Source organism: Saccostrea echinata, unplaced genomic scaffold, assembly GCF_033153115.1.
Source record: "Saccostrea echinata isolate AGI-Se365-2 ecotype Australia unplaced genomic scaffold, CSIRO_AGI_Sech_v1 ptg000028l, whole genome shotgun sequence".
Taxonomy (NCBI): domain Eukaryota; kingdom Metazoa; phylum Mollusca; class Bivalvia; order Ostreida; family Ostreidae; genus Saccostrea; species Saccostrea echinata.
In genome coordinates, this window is record NW_026889777.1 from 374974 (window position 1) to 389398 (window position 14425).

Below are 14425 nucleotides of genomic sequence, written 5' to 3' on the forward strand. Positions count from 1 at the left end.
AATAGAATAAAATATTATTTTTGAACTCTATTCAGATACCGGTTCTGTCACTTTATTAGTTCTATACAGAACCGACTTTAAATAAAGAAATAATTTGAAGATTAATCTGCTGTAAAAAAGAATTCATTTTTTTTATTTATTTAGAATTTGCATTGTTTGATTTTTGCCCTAGCTTGATATTCTTTACGGCATACAAAAGAGTTATGGCTAAGTGTGATTACAGTACTTCTTTACAAACAAGCTGAATTCAACACGAAAGAGATAGGCCCTTGACACAAAAAGGGTTAATCTCAGTTTCTAAAAATACTTAGTATCTATGACATCTTTTTACAAATACATATTGTAATTTATTCTACTCACGGAAAAATCTCGATATCAAAAAAATACACAAGTACATTTCTGAAAAGGCTTTTCTTTTAGAATGAATAAAAAAAAATCTACAGTGTATCTTATTGTATGTGTTGCTATTATATCGAAGGTACTTCTTTATCTGTCAAATTTAAAATACATGTATATGTGGTAACGTTGTTGATTGTTTTTTTTTTTTTTTTTTTTTTTTTTTTTGTTTTTTGTTTTTTGTTTTTTCAAATGACGATTAGGGCCATTCATCCCTGTGTAATTAACACCCAGCCAACTTTTTTTCTGGATGGGCTTGGATCTATGGAGATCTACTTCCTTTCCGTCTTGACCCAATAAAACAACAGGCTTTTTAACAAATCTCCTTTAAATATGAAAATACGCCATCGTGTATTTTCAGTCTCAATGTCTAATTCTTCTACAATGTTTATGAATTAATAACAATTTTCAATGTGCCAATATTATTACGCAAGTGACTTAAAGCTAGGTATAGGTGTTTCAATGTAAATGAGTTTATAGAAACGCACAAGAGGTACATCTATTATACATGTACATATATACTTTTATATGTTCAAATTTGTTTTCTTATGCATACTAAGTTCCCACGACATGTTATTGCCAGTACACATTTTGACCACTAATTATGACGTCATTGTTCTTTATTAGTTGAGGTAAAAAACGCATCAACAAAACAACTTCGACGCAAGGGCATACCCTATTTAATTTTCCTGAAAAAATGTATAATGCTAAGAAGAATAGTCTAAAGATTGATAAAGAACTGCACAAATCCTATGAACTTTACTTTCTCATATGATAAGAATTTGAGGATACTTACACCAGACTGTGATGTTTACACTCTTTCAACTCAAAACATTACAAATAGTATCCAAGCAATTAAACAGTCGGTATTTTTGAAGAAATATCATCAATCCTTGGATTATTCTGCTTCTAGTTAGACCTTCTTTCTGTAGATTTAATAGGGCATCCCCTAAAACCGAAGCTATTTTGTTGATTTTCTGTATAACCTTGTTTAGTACATGTAAAGAACAATGACTTCATAATATGACGTCATAATAGGAACTGGCTATCGTTGGTACCAAGTTTGTATTAGAAAATGTTTAAACCTTTTGTGTAAATACAGGTTCATAGATGGAGGGTGCCAATTATTTTTTTTAAAGTCTTGTTTAAAATGCCCTTATTAACAAATATAAACCACATAGGGTTGTATTTTAGCTGACGTGTTTTATACCAATTTTTCATTTTAATTTAATGTGGACAATTTTGTTTTAAGACCGCTGCCTCCTTGTTTGTTAAAGTATGGTCAAGCCTTACGGCGTTATTGTACCCCTCAAAAGCCGTTCGAATATAATGAGAAATAGATCTTTTTAGCATTAAAACAAATAGACCCAACTTTAAAAAATACAAAGCAATAGCTTAATAGAAAATATGATAAAGTACAACTAGATTTTCTTTTGTAGTAAATTGAAATGTTGCATGTATAGGCACGCATATTCCTCAGCTCTTAACTTTCTTTTTTAATATTTGAGTGTGCATCAATTGCCTAGTTAATAGTCATTCAAAACTTGATTTCTTTCTCATATCTCCCAGATAATCAGTTACATTTTTATTGTCATCATCTCTGAGAGAGTGCTGCAAATGACAAGTCCTTGCAGATTGTTGGCCAATTATTGCATAATATTCAGCTAAAGAACAATTTATAAACATTATTGACATCCTTAGGAGAATTCTCAACTTTTAAATTACTAAACGTTTGTCAAAATGTATAAATCTAATTACTGTTTATTTGGCAGTTTCTGTTCAATTTTGAGAGTGTTTCACGTGATATTTTTTTTTCATTTTATTATTTATGATTGTAAGTTAATTTATGTATAAGAAAAAAAATACATAACGTTTGCGTTTTATTGTAAATAATATAATACCTACTTATTAGTTGTCTTAACTTTTTAAAATCCAAAATGCCTTTTTTTGATTGTCACAGACAAATGTTTTGATATAACTTTTTTTTTTTTTTTTTTTTTTTAAATTTATTTATTTATTTTAAAAGTTGTGAAATATCTTTTTGATTTCCTTTTTGGCATTAATAATTTTGTATTTCCATGCAACATTCATAGCTGCAGCATCTGACGTTGCACTTCTTTCAGGTGGTGTGAGCCAGTAAAATATTTACGTATTTAAAAATTTTCAAAAAGGGAAGTAGTTCGAAGAAGGCATATTCTAACAAGGGATATATTTGAACGTATTTGTGCGTTGCCTGATATGATCAAATCATTAACGTTCCTGCTAAAATACGCATATACAAAGTATGAAATGGTGAACATGCTAATTCAAAACAGAATCATGGCTATCTCATTATTGAATAAGACGTCCCTCCTTTGCATAGACGATACAGAATATACTGACAAAGATTAAAAATAAAATAAAAATAATAATATAGTTATTAAGCTAATATATAACATCCCGATATAAAATTCTTAAGGTGATATTTAACATTGTCAGACCAAAAAATATTATAATATTTCTTGAGATATATGCACAACTTTCGCTATCCAATATCTATTTAGAACTACAAATTGGGCAATTTTGATAGCACAAGCTTATAACTAAGTACATGTGAGGCATTAACGAACTGTTTAATGTCATGTTACAAAAATGTGATAAAGCGAAATTATTTTTGTATTTATGATAATTCCGCATATTCTTTGAACAATATCATTTTTTATTCCATGTGAAAATTATTGCTTATAAAAATATTTAGAAAATATATTTATAAACCCAATAGGCATGACATCGTCCGAGTAAGCTGTAAAAGCTGTAAGCTGTAACAATGTCTGAAAACATCAGATTGTTTTTTGTACGAACAATAGCTTAATAGAGGCGGGTTACTGAAAAAAAAGTAGATGAAACAAGGGTATCTACAATATAACAGGGCTCTAATTGGCGACTAATTTAGTCGCCATGACGCCTAAAAATTATGATTGGCGCCCAAAATTTTAATTTTACTATAAGTCGCCAAATTGGCGACCATTTTAAATCGACTTGGTGTTCGTCAAATTACTGAACTAAAAACATTTTCATTTTTTTTATAAAGAGCAGAAAAGAAGTTTAAAAGTTAGCAATGGACATGTCTCTATATATTTGACTGATATCAGTTTTTAAATTGGTATCTAAGAAAAATTTACCCGGCGACTAAAAATTTGCATTGGCACCTAAATTATTTTAATTAGGAGCCAGTTGATGCCTAAATTTTAGAAGTCACATAGAGGCCTGTATAGCCAATTCAATTGCCTTCTTTGCAAATACATTCTGTCGAATGTTGACTAACGTCTTTCAAAAAAAAATTATTAGCCATTATTTTACATACTGAATTGACTACAGCTCTTGCTGTTTACCATGTCAAAAAACAAACAGCGGATGTGACTGGTCGACTGGGAATGCCTACTCCTCCATGGAACCCATTCCAAACTCTATAAAGTTCATGTTTCAACTGGTTAAAGAATTAATTCCGAGAAGGGATGCAAATATACTCTACGTAAACCGGAATAATCTAAATATATTATTTTCCTTTGAATCAATTTTTTTTTTTCAATACATGTAATGAAAAGTTAATATAAAAATTTACAACTTTAAGCTAATTGCTATTTTGCCGGTCATGTCTCCTCTCAGAAAAGTATATGATGAGAAAAGTACGTAAGTTTATATTACTCCTTCAATTATGTGTCAAAATATATAAATAAAAGACTAATCTTAAACACTGGGATAAATATTTGAACCAGTAATAATTAATGTTTAACAAAGTTTGAAAAAAAACGGACATTAAAATGAGGGTATTGATTTCCAAATGAATTTAAGTATAATGTAAAATTCAATTTTAACAATCAATCACCTTTTCAATAAAAGAATTTCATTTCTTTTTTTTTTTTTTTTTTTTTTTTTACTAGCAAGAAAAATCAAAGGAACACAGTGTCTATAAAACTTTTTAAGACACAGAAGATATTACTGACGAAAGTTTTGTGATGATGATGTTTGTTTTATAGGAGTTTAAGATGCCTGAGGAATATCATCCATTGTCATCTTATCGTCACTTTCATCTTAAGGAACATCATCTGGATCATCATGCAGCATACGCTTCTTCCAATTGTCAATAATCAAGAAACTGTAAGTAATGTCATTATGAAATAAATTTAATAGTACACAAATATATATCAAATTCTTCCATGTATTAAAAAATGTAAGTACTGTGAAATCACTTATTTTCGTGGGCGATTAATTTTCGTTGTCTTAGAGGATTGATGAGACCCACAAAATCATGTCCTCCACGAATTATAAATTCTGAAGTATATAACAACTCAGCACTATTCTTTCACGAAATCAAAACCGTACGAACAATTTTTTTTTCCTGAAGGTACGAAAATTTGACACTAAGAAATTATGTAATTTTACCGAATACTGAATTATTATAAAGGAAAAATAAAAAAAAAAAATATTTCATCTTCATCAAACTAAAGGTATAGCCTTTGCAATATGAGCGCTTCAATCTCATTTTAACGATTGCAAATAAATTTTTGAATTGTGTTGAAAGAAACTATTATTTCATTCAACATTAAAATCTTACCATTTCCAAACTTTTATTAGCTAGCTATAGTCTAATTGCATACATAAAACTTGAAACAAACAAGTATGACACGATTTTTTAAAGGTCAATGGAGATTATCATTGTTTATTTTGGTCATTGCTGTCAAGCGCACAAGATAGTTGTCGTCATTTCCAGAGAATATTCAATTGTGGCATGTTAATTTATTTTGAACATGTATTACGTCTTTACCTTATTGGCGGTGAGCAAAGAAAAATAATGATGGATCCATTTTGGAAGTGGTGGCCATCTTCGTACTGTTGAATTTCTGTAACACTTTGATTTTGTCGCAGTATTAATGCAGAAAGTATGATCTGTTGATTAAAATTAGTTTGGTCATTTTGGTATTTTGGGATATAATGAAGAAAGTGTTGATCATGGTTTCGTGGGACAGACTATATTTATACGTATACTAGGCCAATGAAGCTGAAGTATTTTTTGTCCTTTCTGCTTGACAGCCATCCATTATACTCACACTCTAACACCTTAAAAATAAATATTCTTTGGACATCATAAAAAAATACAATAAACATATCAGTATTATCAAATGCTGCTTTCTATAGAGGAAACTCATGCGCGGATCTAGAGTGGGGTCGGGGGGACCCCTGGAATTTGCAGAGTCTGGGTAGGAATTTTTTTTTGACTGGGGTGGAACCCCCCCCCCCCCCTCGGAAAAAAAAATCCTGGATCCGTGCCTGCAACTGACGCATAATGGGTTAAACATTATTTAATTTTTATTTTTCATCGTCAAAAGACGTCTACGTTGAATGAATTCGAAGCAGAGAGGATTTAAGCCATCCAATTTTTTTTCTTAGCCTCACCCCGGCAAAAAAACAAAAATAGAAAATATGTCATTGTTCTTAAAGTCAGACACTGTTTATGGTCTTTTTGTGCATAGGGAGATCTTTTTATAGAGACATTTGGGCGATGTACAACTTATCCAATTTTCCACGATTTCAAATAGTCGGTCTCTGTCTGAATGTTATGGGAGTCCATAAAGCGCTTTGCGATGACCAAAATTAGAATACTGCCAAATTTCTTTGCGAACTGTCGAGTTGTGGAAGAAGAAGATCTCAAAAAGTTTTTATCACGTCTCAATTTTTTTTGATATGACAAAGTTTACATGTTATTAAAATCATATATTTAAAAATCTTTGCTAGAAAATTAATATTGTTGATGTTTCAGCGATTCAAAGTTTGAATTTCTCAATATGCATATTTTGATCGCCGATGCCATGCGACGTTGCTCTGACGTCATAGGTGTCAAGGTCAAGCAAAGTACTTATTGTGTATACAAAACGGCTCATTCGTTGTGTCTATTAAACTTTTTCGTAAGTAAATAAGTGATAATTGGATAATTGACAGCTAGTAAGGTATAATTTGTGGCTTTATGATGCACAAATGCGCACAAGAAAGGTTTTAGGAAGACTTTTTTCCACATTTCCTGGACTTGTTCGAGAAGTGAAAGGGGGCCCTTTTTTCTACAAACGCAAGAGCTTTGTCTCCATTCAGAACAATCGTTTATCCCGATCACGATTTTTTTCTGTACTATAAAATATTTTAAGGACATGGTACCTTTTTAAAACGGAAAAAAAAATACCCAACACGCATTTTTAAAGTTGCACAGAATCTAGCACATGCTAGTATGAATGTTGTGAACTTCGTAATGGCGTACGGCGCCATCGAACACTGTTGAAGAAATGTCATTTCTAGTACATGATATTCACTGGAACAGATAGAATATTTATGTACAGTTTATTAAAATAATGAAGAAGTTGAATCTGAAATTCTCATATTTATAAATATTTACGAAGTCCAACTTCAGTTACTCGTTCTATTTAGTCGGAAGTCCCGAGTTGCCAACGTCTTCGTCTTCGGTGTCCTCTCCTATTGTCGGCATTTTTACTAGGTTATTTCTCTCTGCTGGACATTCATACATAAAATATTGACTGTCTATAAGCAAAAGAATATCGTCGATGTCAAAATTTCCACCGACCTTATTGTGTAGTGTATATTATTTAATGTCAAAATCTATTTGATACATTTTTCATACGATAAGCTTTACGAGTTATAATTGACCATTGACACTATGACGTTTCAGTACTACGTGACCCCTATCTAATAAGTGGAGATTTTTACTTCGAGAACTCTATATTACGGGCGTTTTATAGCCTAATTATGACTGTTTTCAAACTTATTTCATAATTAAACGATAATTATATGTTTCAAGAATAGAATAGTGTTTTTTTAAATTTTTAAAAAAATTAGATACGTGATAAAAACCCTTTAAGGAGCACTCATTGAAATATCCCTTAATGATTGGCGGTTACGTTGCTTTCTGAAGCGACCAACCGAAAGTTTGCTGGCAGATTGCTTTGCGGCCAATAGAGATCATTGCTAAATCTAGAGAGATTGCTGAGAGATCGAGTACGACCAAGGGAGATCACTGTAAGTCCGAATGAAAATACTGATAAAACATTAGGCGTTCAAAACAATTTCCTTTCTTTGAAAACCGTATGAGGGATAATGAGTAGATCCAAGAGATTATTGGGAGATTTATATATTTGCGATCTTTGAGAGACTGTTTAGGGTAGGTCAATCACGAATACTGTGGAGATTTGTGTGAAATCATCGAGAGATAAGGGCGACGGTCAAACGATCGCTAAGAAATCTTTCCAATTTTGCATCGCTTAGCCTTCTATCAAAGGTCATCACCTCTCTGTAAATCGGAATTACGGAATATATAAATATAAACCGAAACTTCTCAGAATCATAGGTATGTATGAGTAACATAAAATGATTCCTGTATGATTTGTTTTCTGCCTTATATTGTGATGGCCGAAAAATAGAGTTTTTGTGTCATCTTTCTGATATTCTTTTGACACAAGGTAGAAGAAATGATCTTTCTTCTGATTTCAGGAATGTAAATGATATTTGGCCTCATATTTTGCCTCTAATTATTTTTATGATAAAAGACCAAGTCCATAAATCTCTGTGGTATTTTTGCATTTCTAGAATTACAAATTTTGTAAGATTCAGTTGAATGGTCTCTGTCTCGAAACCTTCATTACATGTATAACCTCACAGCGAACTCAAGATTGAAGGGATATTGTAACTTATGTGTATTTGGGTAGGTGAGTGCGTGCGTAATAAAGTAAAGTAATATTTTACATCGGGATCGATGTCATTTGTTGCCTTTTTTGTGGTTAATCTGGCTTTTTCTTCTTACTTTTTGCAATTGCAATCACAGAAATATTTGATGTTAATATATTTCTGATAAAATATCCAAATATGAAACAGATGTGTCAGACACTGTGGTATCTTTTATCTTATGCTCACCGGGCTATATCGTGTCGACATAAGAATGCAAATAACTATTGCTAATTGACAATACGTCGTCGATATATCTAAATGTCGAGTCGAAGGCCAAAGCAAGCGTTTTTTCTCTTCATGTCAAAGATTTTGAACAAATTCTGCTTCATATGAATACAAAAATAGGTCTGCTAGTACCTGGGCGCAATTTGGACCCATTGGAATTCCAATATAAAGGCATTACATAAAAAACCATGTAAATATTTCTGTTTCAACGAAAACAACCATGTACAGGCACGTACGGTTTGAAGATTATTGTCAGTTTTCGACCCGTTCCGATGCAGCCAAATTTTCCTGAGGTCGACTCTAGACTCAGTAATAAGACGAAATTGATCACAAATAAATTGTCCCTATTGGTTATGACTTTCTCTCTTCCATGTTTTCTAAATTTGTATTCTTTCAAATCAAACATGTTGTGTGATTACAACATAATGGTTATTAAATGTTCTATATTCTGTTAAAGTGTACATTTAATCAGGAATCAATGGTATAACAGAGTGACAAGAATTTTATATGATACTGCTTTTTGTATACAATGGTTTGTTTTAATGAGAGTGGTAAGTGTGTTGTACGTAGAAAGCCTTTTAGAAATGGGCTTCATTCTGAGGGGCTGTTCCGCTTTGTGGTGTCATTGTAACATCGTAATCTCGAATTAACTAATTTGATACAAAAAACAAAAAAAAAATAGCATTTATTAGGTCACCTGAGTCACTCAGGTGACCTTTTGCTATCCATTTTTGTCCGTCGTCCTGCGTCGTCCGTTGTGCGTCGTGCGTTAACTTTTGAACATTCTCAACTTCTTCTCTAGATCCGCTAAACCATTTTCAACAAATTTTGGCATATAGCATCTTTGGGTGAAGAGGAACAAGAAATGTGAATTTCATGGTCCCTGTCCCCCTGGGGCCCAGGGATGGGGCTAAAACCACCAAAATTGATGTAATCTTTAAAAATCTTAATTCCTGGGCATCAAGCAATCAAACTGTTTGCATGATTGTAATAAGCATTAGGCCCTCTACCAAAATTATGAAAATCATGGCCCCAGGGTCAGGGGTTCTGGTGCTAGTATGGGGCTATATCAATCATATAGTGAAATTGCATTATTTCTTTGAAAATCTCCTTCTATTCTCCTGGAAATAATTTAAATGAATTAAGTGCTTAGTTATGATAAGCAATGATGCTTTTTCCAAAATTGTGAAATTTATGGCCCTGGGTCAGGGGCTCTGGTTTTAGGGCGGGGCTCTATTGATTATGTAGTGAAAATGCATTAATTCTTTGAAAATCTTCTATTCTTCTTCTGGGTATTATTTAAACAAACTAAATGCATGTTTATGATAAGCATTGATGCCTTATCCAAAACTGTGAATTTCATGGCCCCTGGGTCAGGGGCTCTGGTGTTAGGGCGGGGCTCTATTGATTATATAGTGAAAATGCAGTAATTCTTTGAAAATCTTCTTCTCTGCTCTTGCGTATTATTTAAACAAACTAAGTGCATGGCTATGATAAGCATTGATGCCTTTTCCAAAATTTTGAATTTCATGGCCCCAGAGTTGGGGGACTCTATTGATTATATTGTTTAAAAGCATAATTTCTTTTAAAGTATTCTTTTCTGCTCCTCTTTATAAAGCAAAGGAACTAAGTATAAAGTTTTGATGAACAAGAGTGCTTCTTCCAAAATTGTGAGGTTCATGACCCCTTAAGTCAGATGTTCTGGTGTAATGGTGGGGCTCTATTAATAACATAGTGAAAATGCATTAATTCTGTGAAATTAACCTGTCTGCTTCTTAGTGTCGTGCAGAAAAACAAAGTGCATAGTTATGATGAACAATTGTGCTTGCTTCTTACAAAATTTTTAAAACTTGTGATCTCCAGGTTTTGGTGTTTCTCGGGGCCCTGTGTGTGTGTGTGTGGGGGGGGGGGGGGGGGTTATATTGATAATAAAGTGAAAATATGGTAATTATTTGAAAATCTTCAACTTAGTGCATAGTTATGATGAAGAGGATATCTCTACCAAGTTTATGAATTTCATGACCCTGGGACATGGGTTTTAGTGTTAGGGTAGGGCTGTGTAGAATCTGTAGAGAAAATGCATTATTTCTTTGAAAATCTTCTCTGCTCCTTGGCATATCGAAGGCAAACAGAATCAAAATTTTAATAAGCAAGGATATTTTTAAAAGATTTTTGAACATCAGGACCATTTGGACAAGTGTTCCAGTCCAGTCTGGCCAGGGCTCCATTAATTTGTATTCAACTGAGAGAAGTTATTCCCCTTTGCCATTCACTTTTGATAATTAATCACTGTAAATAATGTATTTGAAAGTTAATAGAATAAGAGAATTATGCAAACAATTTTATTGTATAATACAAAAGTACATCATAGTTTTAAGGATCAGGTAGACTTGTAAATAATAAAATAAATTAGAATGAGACAAAAATAATTTATAAATGTTCTTCAAAGACCAAAAGAGGCCAATGTGAGAGGTCACAATATGGGGTGAAGAGTAGTACAGAAGAACTAATAGTTTGTTAATAGTCTGCATGGTGTAAGTGTTAAATGGGAGATACAGATGTAGATTGGAATTTAATGTATGAGTTGTTACTGTTCTTTGATCCTGATCATCTTATTTCTCTTGATTTTGGGTCTCTTGTAAATTGAACTGTACATTCAGGCAATTATGACAAGAAATTTGTTATTGCAAGCAATACTGTACTGTGAAATCACTAATTTTCAGGGGAGTTTAATTTTCGTTGTTTTCGCGGTATGAATAGCCTCACGAATTCATGTCTTCATTGAAATGTAAAATTTAAAATTAATTACTACGCGGGTACGTTAAGGCAGTACACAGATCATATTTCGGCGAATTTAGACTTTTTGCATAAAATGTAATATTGATAAATCGGAAAAGCCATAGATAAAACATTTACTATTATTATCCATTGTATAGACGTCATTGAGTCCGAGGCTAAGAGAAGCACTCCACTACGACATCATCACATCATCATTATAAAAAAACATGATAAGAATATATCAGCGTACCTGATTCTTAATCTTTAATTCCTTATGAATCACACATAAAATTCAATGTATATACTTTAAAACTCCCATTTCATATATTTGTTTACATGAATTCTCGTCACATTTCATTTTCACTCGGCAAATATTTGATCAATAGTTATGACGTCATGGGTTTGGTATTTAACCCCCGTGATAAATACTTAGCTATTTATACCACCCAAAAACGAAAAGATTTAGTTTATATTATGTTTTTGAATGATTCCATTTATTTCTTGGATCTGAAATTAAACTTTAAATATAGATTTTAAGAAATCATTATTTCTAAAGATCACGTCATATAGTTTACTATGACGTCATATTGTAAAGGCAAGTAGGATATCTCTGGGTGTAGCCTTAACTACCCGCGTATTCAGGTGTCTTTCACCCACGAAATCAAATCTCCATTAACCGATAATTTTTTCCTCGAATCTCGATAGTTTAACCCCACGAAAATATGTGATTTTAAGATATGTACATGTGACCTTCGTTCTTTTTCATCGCAGTGATGGCCATATTGAATGTTGTTTGCACAACTACATTTGGTGATTATTATTATTATTAATATTATCCAAGCCATTTGTAAGAAATCCTTCTAGGTAAAGTAGGAGAAATGTCTCCCCAACTCGTAAGTGATGTCATAAAATATTCTCCTGTTGTTTAAAATAATCGGGTTAACTGTTTTTATTCCTCTTCATCTCTACAAGGAATATTATTTAACTTCCCAGCTATATGCTCCATTAAAAGGACAAGTTCGTTACTGTGCAGGAAATTATGTACTTTTATCACAATTATTGTTATGTTTGGTTGATGTAAAGAGTGAACTTTTCATCTTAATTTGAACTTATTACTTGGGAGATCTAAGAAAAACCATAGAGATTTACCAGTAATAATGTGGCACTCCGAACGATCTAGTTGTCTTAAAATAGCCGGAAGACTGGCTGAAATAGCTGGGGAAGTATTGAAATATACGCGCTCTGTGTAATAGCTGAACAGAGTTTCGTGAAGAAAAACAATTTTTTCCGGCTTACAGTCACAATTTTGTCATTATATCAGACTAGACTATATCCAATTTTATGTGCAATAACGGTTTTCCTGAAGGCGATTACTTCTCTCCAACCATATGAATGCATTTTACTGATAAAGTGACATATATTTAGGTATTTTAATTTCTGTTTTATCTAATAACCACTCACACAAGCATTTGCCTATCTAGGGAAGGAACGTCTACTAGAAATACACAGTTATTATTCATATAACAATACTGAATAATTCTTGTATGTGTGTATGTGATTTTTTTTTCAATTTTCTTGGAAATAAATACCTTGGTCATTTCATGTTATGTATTATACATTTTTTATGTTTCAGTGGGCTTGCAAACTTGAGGTAGCTATTTTCAACTATGCTCAGATGACTAATTTCTTCTGGATGCTGGTGGAGGGTCTGTACCTTCATATTATAATAGTGTGGACGTACTCTGCAGATAAAATCAAGAGATGGTACTTCATTGTTATCGGTTGGGGTAGGTGAATGTTTTTTGTTGAAACCAAAGAAAAATATGAAATAGATTGCCTCTTGTTCAAAGAGCATGTACTAATGATACAAGATGCATGTATATATTTTTATTTTAATATCAATATTTTCACAAAAAAATAAAAGAAGTATTTTCTATATACGAATGAAGTAGAGTCTTGAACCTACAATGTATATGAATATTTTATATTTTTTGTGTGAGTTGGATCTCTTTATATTAGCGTAGCATCAAAAGAGTACATGTACATTCTCACAATTCCTGACTTGAAAAAGGAGAATATTTCTTTGCACATGAAATGGAAATGCAAGAGCTTGTAATTAATATCTTTTAATTAGTGAGACAACTACCGGGGAACTTATGCAAAGAACTTTTGATGGTGAAAACAAGGGTTTTTTTAATGTTTTTATTTTTTAAATGAAAAGATTGATAACCCTTTGGATATATAACAATTTTCGTTGGTCTGGTGTATAAGACAACGTATTTTTTGTTAGAGTTAAAGGTAGTTGATTTTCAATGTTGAAAATAATTTCCCCATTGTCAAATGATCCTCAATTGATTTCCTAGACTAAACATGACTATTATCAATTTTCACGTATATTTATAGCTATAGTTTGTCATTATTATAAAGGTTTAATTGTCAAAAGAAAATGTTTCATGTACATGTAACAACTGATTTTCTTCTTTTTCATGTACTTGGTTTAGAATTTAAAAAAATATCTAGTACTGATATATGGAAATTGATACCAAATATTTTCCTACTAGGTATACCAATGATAATTATGGCGGTGTGGGTAACCCTTCGCATTTATTCAACTTCAACAGAAAAACACAAGATCTCCGTGTTATTAGAGTAAGTAGTTTTTACTATTAAGATCACAAAACATTGAAATACACTGAACATGTATGTTGACATTGTGTATTCAGGTCTGGAAATACATGTAAATTTAAAGACTAGCTCTTCTATGCATAATGAAAATTCATTTCATGCTTTGCTCAGAACAGTTTTGTATGAATTCATGTGACCCTCCAATCACGTATGTTTCCGTTTATTAATGTCTTCGTTAGTCCATTTTTTTTTAAACAGGAAAATTTAAATTCCAGTCCATTGAATATATAAGATTCAAGAACTTTGTGGCAATTCGGATGAAAAAGTAATTTGATGGAAAGAGGTTGATTTGACTACTCATATCAATTGATCTTGATTAGATGTCTTGTCGTGACGAATAAGATTATATGTCCACCTATAGATTTTAAAAAATCAAATTTAGTTTACTTTTCTAAATCTTTCTTTAAATCATGGTAGTTTACATTTTCTCCGTTATCCCTTGGTTGACAAAAAATTTAGTTCAGGGTTTGCTGTATTTTTCATCGTCCTCTGGATAAGAGCTTCATTTATTGATGTTTTATAGTATTCTTTACCATGCATGGAATGACAGCTTTATCATTTTGATGTTTTCAAGTAT

At 32.0% G+C, this 14425-nt stretch overlaps 1 protein-coding gene across 2 annotated transcripts in view; it reads left to right on the forward strand.

Annotated features, from left to right (window-relative positions):
• LOC133193601 (corticotropin-releasing factor receptor 1-like) overlaps nucleotides 1–14425 on the forward strand; it is a 74494-nt gene that overhangs the window by 56350 nt on the left and 3719 nt on the right. For both annotated transcript variants that reach the window (XM_061329563.1, XM_061329562.1), the window contains exons 5-7: nucleotides 4413–4533; nucleotides 12797–12950; nucleotides 13725–13812. In XM_061329563.1, coding sequence (XP_061185547.1) covers nucleotides 4413–4533; nucleotides 12797–12950; nucleotides 13725–13812 — 363 coding nt within the window. The remainder of the gene's footprint in view (nucleotides 1–4412; nucleotides 4534–12796; nucleotides 12951–13724; nucleotides 13813–14425) is intronic.